The following is a 10,872-nucleotide window of genomic DNA, read 5'->3' as shown; positions in this document are numbered from 1 at the left end:
GAATTGCTGATGTTTTGCTGAAATGCTGATTAACTTCCATTTTGACAAATTTCTGGCACTCCGTATGTCCATTTTTTTAGCAAAGGTCATACCGATTTTTTCCGTTAATTTTACTGTTACTAACTACTATATGAATTTTAATTTTAGTTCAAAGATGCCGGGAAACTACAATGACAAGGTGGCGTGTTCTAACTCTTCGCAGCAAGAAGAAGAAAATGCAGTACGAGAAGAAGTAGGGCCGCAGTTTATTCAAGAAACTAGTGGCACTAATGGCAACATGACCACTTGTGCCACTGATGGCAATGGAACCACTACTGGCATCGAGGGTAGAAAACTCAATAAAAAATGCACGGAAAGACGTAGTAACAAGCTCATCAATACAACAGATACTAGATACTGTCTTGGAAGTAAGCCATGACAATTGTGAGCCTATTCGACCGCCTTAGTTGCAACGAGCTATGGTGGCCAATGCGGATGTATTTTTTGAGAAACCGTTTCGATCAACGAGAAGAAGATAAGGGAGATTGCAGACTTATGTGCCATCCTCATCTCAAAGTTGCACAAACGGTACACATTCTCATACCCTCACAATAATCAACATCTCACCAAAAATCAGGTAAACACCCACGCCCTCGGCAATTTTAGTAGGGACTTAAGCAGCTGGAAAATGAGGGTGCAAAAAATGATGGATAAGGGTGATGATTACTCGAAGGTCCACAAGGCATATTCCGCAATCGGAGAAGGAGTGGGAATCATTCGAGAAGAATTGCGCTAGAATGGAGGACAAGGATTTGCGACAGTGGGGTTTGGACATGCATCGCATGAACATAGGTTCCCTCACCCTCGGAAGACATGGTTACGATCGTAAGATGCCGAGGTGGGGAAAGGAGGACGCTAATCCTTTAATGGGTGGTGAAATCAAGCCCTGGGAAAAATTCGAGGACCGGCGACAACGTGATAGATCTGACAGTAGCAAAACTCCATGACCAGATGTTCTCCTTTTGATACACCAAGTGATTAATGCCAACGGAGAGTTCCACACTCCTGCTTGAGATGTTGCAAGTATATATGAAATATTCTATGCTATATAGTTAGAAACTTTATCTTTGTTCTTTCAAAACTTTGATCGTGGTTTCCAAAATTGTATATTGTCATGCATATCGTGTGTATATATGAATGTCTTATGTGGCTACCCTTCAGATCTAGTAAAGAGTGATGAATGATCCTATATGCAATACTTTGTAGAGTTATATATGTTAGTATTATACTCATACACTGCCACGTCATTTGGAATAAGCTAGCGTGCACTTTTTTTTTTTGAAAAACAGACAACAATAATGACAACATGCGAATAACGATTATACCCCTATAACATAATGACAGCATGTAGGTGGACGCGCTAGTAGCACCACTTACTAGTAGCGTGCGTGATTTCTGCTTCGAAAGACATTCGAACTATCAAAGACGCCCTAAGTACAAAGAAGAGGCATTTGCAAATCTTTTTGAAGCTTCATGGGGGGCTGCTGCTTATGCATCTTCGTTACAGATTTGATGCACACATTGACTACAAATGAGTGTCAAACAACAATACATCTAATTATTTTTTCCCTCTGAACAACTCATGTGCGGCAGTTTATCGAAGCCTGAATCTCTTCCAAGGTCTTGCCTTTTGTCTCCGGCACGATCTTCACAATGAACAGAATGGCCATGGCACAAACAAAGGCGAAGAAGAAGAATGTTCCTGCAAGATTAGCAAGTTAGACAAGCATGGAACTATATAATTTCGTGACACGAAAATTCGACTCACCTGAAGAACTCCAGCTCATGAGAAAGTTGAAGGCGAAAGAAACTGCCAATGAACTGGACCAGTTCACCAGAGTCACGAAGCTTCCGCCAATCCCTTTCATATTTATGGGGAATATCTGCATCAAATCCGATTGTCCATGTCAACATACCAATTTCCCAGTTATTTGGCGCTTTGATGAAATTGTCAACGATGAAAGCTAACTCTACCTCTGACATTATGACCCAAGGAACTGAACCCATCCCTAGTGAAAAGCTTGCGATGTAGACCTTTTTCATTTAGAAAAGGATTTATCAGGAACATAAACTTAAGATAAGCATCATCAGTCTGGTTGAACAAAGTGAAGCTTTCTAAGGCGTACCAATATGCCGGTGAGTGCGATGATCGGGACCTGCTTGGAGAATATCCCATGAATCTTCGATCAATGGATAGTTTGCCTCGATTAGATTTTTGTACTTAAAAATGAAAACATAAAGGGTGCTGCAGCTTGCAATGTAATGAAAGTTACCTTAAGATAGAATGATATTCCTGACATAAGAGATCCCACTAGGAGTCCAGATGTTGAAATCTGGAAACAAAGACAATTCCGAAATGTTATTTTTTGGTTATTTTTTCGATGTGCATTGTTAAACTGTAGTACACGGCTTACCAACAATAGTGGCCTTCTCCCACTCCTGTCCATCAGTAGAGCTCCAAGTGCTGTGATTGGTGCCTATTGTGGACATCACACAAAGTAAAAAAAAAAAACAAAAGTTACCGGGAAATTTGGTTGATTTGATTATAATTGGGACATATGATCTGCTATTATTTTTACCTGGATACAACCCATTAAGATTGTTCCTAGGTTTCCTGAAGGGAATCCTGCAGTTAATTCAACACAACTTAAGTTTCATAGTTCTGGAACTGATAAAATGAAATGCGTCATAGCCAGGAGTTTGTCAATTTACCAGCTGATACAAAAGTTTCACTGGCATAGAACAGGATACCGTTTATCCCTACAAACTGCTGGAAAACCATTAGACCGACGCCGATAATGACAGGACGGATGTAGGACCTGCTGAAAAGATCCTGAATTCCAGCCTTTGGAAGACTTTCAATAGATTCGATGAATTCCTGCATGTAGATCAGTTCCACGACAGCAACTTAATTTTCTGCACCGAAAAGCGTACCGGACAACTATATTGTGGTTGCGGTGTCAAACCTTGATCTCTTCAGCTTCAACGAACACGTCTGCGTTTTTTCCACGGAGGCGTTGGAGTGCTATTTCAAACTCCTTCTGCCGGCCAACCTTTGCCTGCGGTGAACGTTTGGCGTTAAGTTGTTATGAGTGACAGATTATGCTAGTAGTAAAATTTAAAGACGCCATTCAGCAAATTACCAGCCACCGTGGGGATTCAGGAATGAAGAAGAGACCAACTATGAGAATTATGCATGGAACAAGTCCTGTATACATGCCAAAGGAGGAAATCATCAGTACTTTTGTTTAGATAGAAAAATTAATCAGATTTTAACATAAGATCTTCCATGTGTATGTACCAGCTGTGGCCAGCGTGCGCCAGGACACCATCGTGCCGACGATATATGTCACGGATAATCCAGTGCATACCAGCAGCTGCAGTTGAAGCAGCAGTTTCAGAGTTGTTCCTAAAAGTTCAGCAAAGGCCTCGATGTGTTGATAAAAGGGAAAATAATTACTTGGTTTAGAGCTGTAAGCACCCCGCGAAGAGCCTTGGGAGCTATTTCTGCTATGAAAACCGGTACCTATTCAGTTACAAGAAGTCCTGTCAGTAAAGTTGAAGAGTTATGCGGAAGATTAGCATTTCCCACGGTGTGCTGAACACTGTCAGCATACTGACGAGCATATGGTATCATACCACATACGAAAACACTCCGACGCCAAATCCGGTGCAGAATCTCCCAAAATCAAGCGAGGCAGCACTCTGGAAGTTAGACGCAATCATCAGCTATATATATTCAGACCAGTGGTGTCATTGTAGAAAAAGAAAAAGAATGGAGATGTACTTGTGCAAGAAAGATGGCCAGCCATCCGACAACGCAAAAAAGAGCAGAAGCCCTCATCGCCTGCTCTCAACACGTGCAGATACAGAAGAAAAAGGAGTTATTTGTGTTTTGCAGTTGCAAAGTATACTTGGAGGCTTTATCGAAAAAAAAGTATAGTTGGAGGATAAATAATGATGATTATTCTAGGTAAGGTGCACAGATATATATACCCCTTTTCGTCCAGCAACGTCGGCAATGTACCCGCTCGCAACCGCTCCGATCATCGCCCCGATTGTTAGTATCGACCCGAAAACCGAGTACTGCATGTTATTAAACGGTGATGAGAAACCAAGAACAGCAACAGCACAACTTCAAAAACAGCGGTGGCACGTAGGGAAATGCTGTGGATTATTTTTTTCTTTCTGAAGGACCGATTTGCGTATGCAGCTGTGCACGAACCTGGGAGAGGGTGAGCTGCAGGTCCTGTCTGATCCCGGCCTCAGTCGGCGCCGAGTAGCCAATCTGCAGCACCGATCACATACACGCACAGATCGTTACCACTCTGGTTCAAATGGGAAAACGAGACAGCTACTATGGAGACAGCCTCACCGCGACGCCGAAGGCGAAGGAGCCCATCACGGCGACGCCGGTGCTGGCCATGACCATGCCCAGCGACGCCGGCGCTGTCGGCCGGCCAAGGAGGTGCTCGCTCGCTGCCATTGGTTCTCGCCTGAGCGCGCTGCAAAGCAAAGCTACTACCGCTAGCTAGCTGCCGCAGTCACTAGTCACTAAATGTAGTGCTTAATTAGCTAAGCTACAAGATGTGAGGCAAAAGCACACACTGGCTGGACCGATGTGCCTACTACATGCTCCAGAGTTTTCATTTCCTCCGAATTCTTGTTGGTATATGCACGCATGGGATGCTCTCGAATATACTGGGCCGTAACATGGTTACATGGGTACATCAACTGGGACACTTAACAAGTGATGAAAAGGACACTTAGTAGTAGATACTTAGGCCATTAGCCACATGGCTAATAGAGTTATTTACCAAGGGCCAGCTCATGCGCGCGACATGAAAATCAAGATGAAGTTGGCAGAACAACTGAACAAGTATGTTGGTAATGTATACTCGCAGCTGACTCCCGGCTTACTTGGAGGGGCAGTGTCGTTTCTGTTCTGGCCATGTCTAGGCTTCTTGCTGTTGGCAGCTGCTGTTGACTGGCTGCCTCTTCAGTCTTCACTGTCTTTGCGTCTTCCGGAAAGTCCAATCGAATTCGCATTAGTCTGCCTTTTTTATATTTTGCAATATATGACGAGAGGCCCGGCCCTTTTAGTGCGGCATAATTCGAAACTATCGGCCCATATAACCAGAAAACTAAATGGACTGTATAAGCTGATCTCTGCATGCCTTTTTTTGTTATTGCAAATATCGGGAAAACCTATACACCGATCAGGTCGGTGGCTACCGGCCACCGCATACCCCCTGGTCGGGTATGGGCCAGGCACAGTTCGCTGTATTTTTTTCGGTTTTCGGTTTTCTGTTTCTTTTTTCGTTTTTTATTTTTTTTCGTTTTTCTTTTCTGTTTTCTTTCTTATTTTGTTTTTCTTTCTTCTTTTTGTTCAAACTGAATTTTTTTCAAATTTCAAAAAATGTTCAAAGTCAAAAAGTGTGCACATTTGAAAATGTTCAAATTCGAATATTGTTCAAATTCGAAAATCGTTCAATTTTCGAAATTTGTTCAAATTCGAAAATCGTTCAATTTTCGAAATTTGTTCAAATTCGAAAAATCGTTCAATTTTCGAAATTTGTTCAAATTCGAAAATCTTTCAATTTCAAAATTTGTTCAAATTCAAAAAATCGTTCATTTTTTGAAATTTGTTCAAATTCGAAAATTGTTCAATTCGAATTTTGTTCAAATTTGAAACTGTTCAGATTTAAAACAGAGAAGAAATGAGAAAGGAAAAAAGAAAAACAAACTTGGGCCGGCCCGTCCGCACCGAATCCACAGCGAACTAGTCTTAGCAAATCGTGGGCCGGTCCAACAAAGACCTGGGGGGTGGTCGGTGGCTGTTATACACCGACCAGATCGGTGTAAAGCAGCTCCCCAAATATCGGCCTTCTCTTACCACGAATATTTGACAAATTATTATGTCAAATATTCATGGTAAGAGATACTGTAATGATGACCCACTTGTATCTCTAACATTGTGTGTATTATGTTTTTTTTCTGAGAAACACGGTACAAACGAAGACGCTCACATACACGCGCATACACTCACTCTTATAAACGCACACACGTACATCCTACCTCTATGAGCACCACCGAAAGACTGAGCTGACGGATTGGATATTAAAATTGACGAAGTCACCACAGGCATCTCGCTGTCGACGAGAACGTTGCCTCCCACTGAATGAACATCCCGCCTTTATGAGACACACAAATGTCAAAACTGGGGTTTAAACTCTAGTGGGCCGAGGGTACAACCACCTCCTAATCACCCAACCTCAGATTGGTTATCGTCTACATAGAAATGACTCTCATACCAATATTTTTTTGGGCACAATTTGGATGTGGGCAATCGGCTTGATCCCCTTTCTACCCACCTCTTCTCAGCTACCTCTCTCATTCATCCCACTTATCGCGCCATCGTCATCGAAACATTCTATACACCCCCTCGTTTAGTTGTCATATACCTTGTAATACCTCCTTAATTTGTCGACGTTATCATCGCTCACAACCGCCTTCACCGCCACTTAAGGGCATGCACAATTGTACAGATGGCATGCCTTCCCTTAGACCTCCACATCAGCAAGAGAAAGCCAAAGATATAAGTTGTACAAACATTAAAATGCATTATCTCTTAGTGTCATCTCAAGAAATTAATGAGAATCGATTATTTTTTAGTTGAAAACTAAATTGTTAAGGGAAGACATGTGGTACATGAAATAGTCTTCTCTTATTTTGCTCGCCTCCAACTAAGCAAAAATCTTATGTCTCAACTCTGAGAGAAGGTAAGTTAAGAAACAATTCACCCAAATAGATGCGTATGGCGGCGCATGTCCCTATCCCTACCCGTCGATCGAATCTATATATTATAAGGGATTTCTATTTTCGTGCCCCTGGTTCGTTAGTTGTACTCAGTTTTCCCCAGTCCCTTATTTTTTCCTCAGTTTTCCCCTCCTCTAGTTTGAAACACCCACAAGTGCTGGAACGGCCGGTAGCCGTCAGGTCAGAGGCCTTGACCGTTAGTCTGACCGGGTGGGGCCGCACAGGGGCAGCTCCTCCCTGACCGTCTCGTGCTGACGGGTAGGGTCAGGAGACACGTCGGAGCAGCCATCCATCTATCGCTGACGTGTGGGCCGTTTTATGTCATGATTTTATACGCGTTGCTGCCAATGACAAATGGGGCCGCTCTATAGGGCTGCCGCAGTCAATGACCAGTGGGGTCGTATATTTTTCAGGAAAAGACATATATTGCCGCTCTGTGGGGCTGCCGCAACCAATGACCAGTGGGGTCGTCTATTTATTTAGAGAAAATCATATATTGCCGCTCTGTGGAGCCTCCGCAGCCAATGACCAGTGGGGTCGTATATTTTTCAGGAAAAGACATATATTGCCGCTCTGTGGGGCTGCCGCAGCCAATGACCAGTGGGGTCATCTATTTATTTAGAGAAAATCATATATTGCCGCTCTGTGGGGCCGCCGCAGCCAATGACCAGTGGGGTCGTATATTTTTCAGGAAAAGACATATTGCCGCTCTATGGGGCTGCCGCAGCCAATGACCAGTGGGGTCGTCTATTTATTTAGAGAAAATCATATATTGCCGCTCTGTGGGGCCTCCGCAGCCAATAACGAGTGGGGTCGTCTATTTTTCAGGAAAAGACACATATTGCCGCTCCGATATATTTCTTTAGAGAATATCATAGAGAGAAGCAACAAGTTCGCTAATTAATTATTCTTAAGCTAGACCGGAGAACCGCTGGCAGCTCGTTCCCCACCGTCGGACGGAGCAGCCATCGCCGGCGCCTCGTCGCGCCACCGGCTCTGTCCCCCGGCGGCGTCAGACGGACTGCGGCGCTGCATATCAACCACGGCTCCAACACTTGTTTCGTCCGCACACATTGTACCCACCGCAGGAAAGTCCGCCGCAAGCAGATCCACCGCCCACGACGACCGGGATTTGTTCCGCGCACCAATTGGTAGTATAGCTTGGTAAGACCTCCGCTTCTGCCTCCCCCGCCCCCTAATCGATTCGGTTCCCGTAATTTATTGGAGTTTGCAGGTATAAAATAGTCCTCAATGTCTGGTCGTAGCGGGTACACCGGCGAGGGTGGGGATTCGATCATGTCGTGGCCACATTCTACTTCTCCTACCTCGTCGAAAGTGCAGGTATCTAGCTTCAGCTCTCTGTACTACCGTTAAAAGTTCCACCATGGCCTGTTGGAGTGATTTGAGTTGTTCTTTTTTCCATTATTGTTACAGTTAGCCAGGCAAGCCGATGATCCATGGTACATTGCATACCAAGATGAATCAACCTAGTGGTGTAGCCAGAGGATGGATTTGGAGGAGAAGGTGGCCAATTTAGGTGATGAATTGGCCCGTAAAAACCTGATGATATTCGAGCTGAAGCGTATTGTGGAGGAAGAAAAGAAGAATTCAGAGCTTATTCGCAAGGAGAAGTTGAGAGTTGAGACAGATCTTGCCGTATTTGATCAAGTGGTAGAAAATCTAGAACATGAACTTAAAGTGATGGGAGAGGAGAAAAGTAGATTCATCTGGGCAGTTTTATTAGGTGTCATCCCTGTCCTAGCAGTTATGTGGTTCTGGTAGACGATTTTGTATAGAATTGTTATTCAGTAGATGGCTCTAACCACTGTATTTTGTTGTGGCTCTAAGCACTGTATTTTGGCGTACAATTTCCTAGTTGTGCTATGTAATGCGCGCGATAATTTTAGCATGCATGAACATTTTATAAAAGTGAAGGGATCCCAAAAGTGAAAGCATGTACCAGCCTCCGGATCAAATACATATCAATATGGGACAATATCTTCCCAATCAAGTTGGGATAGAATTCAAATCATATATACGGATGTACATGGACACATCAAGAACGTGGAGAAGCTTTTTTTGAGACGGTGGTAGTAGTTCGAACAATTTTATCCCAATTGGAAATTGAAAAAATACAAATTTATCATAATTTATCTCAATTTGCGGCGTCGAACACGGCCACGCAGCGATGGGCAAGAAAGGCCGGGTCGACGGGCGGCTGAGGGTGGTCATCTGCGCCATCCGCCGTTGAAGCGATGTTATCGGTGATGGCTTCAATGTTCGTGGCATCGATGACCACTGTCGGAACCGCCGCTGTCTTGGTGTACTTCATCAGCGACGGATCTGCGGAGGGCTGGATCGGCGGCTTTGCAGCGCGGTTGCAGGTGATGGCTTCAATGTTCGTGGCATCGATGACCACTGTCGGAACCGCCGCTGTCTTGGTGTACTTCATCAGCGACGGATCTGCGGAGGGCTGGATCGGCGGCTTTGCAGCGCGGTTGCAGGTGATGGCTTCAATGTTCGTGGCATCGATGACCACTGTCGGCATGGCCGCCGTGTTGTTGTCCTTCATCAGCAACGGATCTGAGGAGGGCAACGGAAGTGATACATCAACAGCCTCCGACATTGAATGCTGGATCTGCGCCGTCGAAGCGATGTTGTAGGCGATGGCTTCAATGTTCGTGGCATCGATGACCACTGTCGGCACGGCCGCCGTCTTGGGGTTCTTCATCATTCAACAGATCTGAGAAGAGAAACGAAAGTGAGACAGAGAGAGACATTTCAACTATTTCTGACGGTTAGATCCTCACCGGCACTCTTAGATCCGCGCCGCCGCACGCACGGTTAGATCCGCGCCGCTGCACGCACGGTTAGATCCACGCCGCCGTGACCGCCGGAGTAAGAGAGGAAAGAGGAGAGAGGAAGATGCGACTGGAATATGCGACTACCAGGGTTGGTAGGTATGTGCTCTGCTCTTGTCTCCGTATGCGTCCATCGTGGTAGAGAGAGATATACAGGCCGTCCGATCATAAATGATCGTACGGTGCAAGCGTTCGTTGAGCTTTCAACCAACCAACATCCGTGTGACATACATCTCGACCAATCAGAGATCAGCCAGTGAGTACAAGTTAGGAAAACTGAGTAGAACTAAGAGGGGGAAAAGTGAGGAAATGTTTATCGGAAGGGCAAAACTGAGTAGGACTGAGTACAACAAGTGGGCCCGGAGGGGGAAAACTGAGTAACACTAAGTAAAACAGGGGCACCCAAATAATAAAGGGACTAAGGGAAATTGAAGCTTTTGGCATAAAAATTGTAAAATTGTGTTATTTGAACAATATATTACATTTTGGCCGACTAGATATTGTTTGCAATTCAAAGATACACAAGTGTGACGAATTTGGACTCATTTGGACAAAGTTTGTAAGCATTGTGGGTATTTGGGAGGTGTATTGAGCAGAAAGCCCTGCATCTTCATATCTAGTAGCTCATGGACTAGGAAGTGGTTTTGAAGCTTTTGGCATAAAAACTTCATATCTCTATATTTCCTTTTCCATTATTATTTCTCTAGGTTGTAGGTAACATAACAATGCTCCATGGGAAGGTTCCACCATGTTTTGAATTATTTTGAATTGAACCCTAAAACCCTAAAACCCTAAACCCTAGAGAAAATGATAAATGTGGCTTAAATGTGGCATACAAATTGTTCATACAAATTCAAATTGTTGAACACAAAGGCATCCCCAATACAAATTGTTCATACAAATTCAAATTGTTCATAGAAATTCAAATTGTTCAACACAAAGGCATCCCCAGTACAAAGGGAACCCCAATACAAATTGTTCAACACAAAGGGATCCCCAATACAAAGGGAACCCCAATACAAATTGTTCATACAAATTCAAATTAGTTGTTCAGAATAAAATCTTTCTCTTGCTCCTAGTGTGACTCGCCGGGGCCACCACCTTACTCCGGGTAACCCTACCAGGGATATTACCGGTGTCTACCTTCCTTTTG

The 10,872-nt window shown here is 44.1% G+C and overlaps 1 protein-coding gene across 1 annotated transcript; it reads right to left on the bottom strand.

Moving 5' to 3' along the window:
• Window positions 1-1,383: 1,383 nt before the first annotated feature.
• LOC127348929 (sugar transporter ERD6-like 16) lies at window positions 1,384-4,565 on the bottom strand. Its single transcript, XM_051374783.2, has 17 exons — window positions 4,415-4,565; window positions 4,265-4,327; window positions 4,036-4,125; window positions 3,827-3,886; window positions 3,679-3,744; window positions 3,500-3,565; window positions 3,341-3,416; window positions 3,183-3,247; window positions 3,006-3,098; window positions 2,752-2,917; window positions 2,619-2,665; window positions 2,454-2,516; window positions 2,313-2,372; window positions 2,166-2,219; window positions 2,014-2,073; window positions 1,808-1,922; window positions 1,384-1,741 (listed from the first exon to the last, which is right to left on the bottom strand). Exons 1-17 carry the CDS (start codon window positions 4,523-4,525, stop codon window positions 1,620-1,622), a joined length of 1,377 nt encoding a protein of 458 aa, XP_051230743.1. The 5' UTR covers window positions 4,526-4,565; the 3' UTR covers window positions 1,384-1,619.
• Window positions 4,566-10,872: the final 6,307 nt, after the last annotated feature.

This window comes from Lolium perenne, chromosome 4 (assembly GCF_019359855.2).
Source record: "Lolium perenne isolate Kyuss_39 chromosome 4, Kyuss_2.0, whole genome shotgun sequence".
Classification (NCBI taxonomy): Eukaryota; Viridiplantae; Streptophyta; class Magnoliopsida; order Poales; family Poaceae; genus Lolium; species Lolium perenne.
The sequence above is the reverse complement of the archived record's forward strand: the minus strand, read 5'-3'. Positions and strand labels throughout refer to the sequence as shown.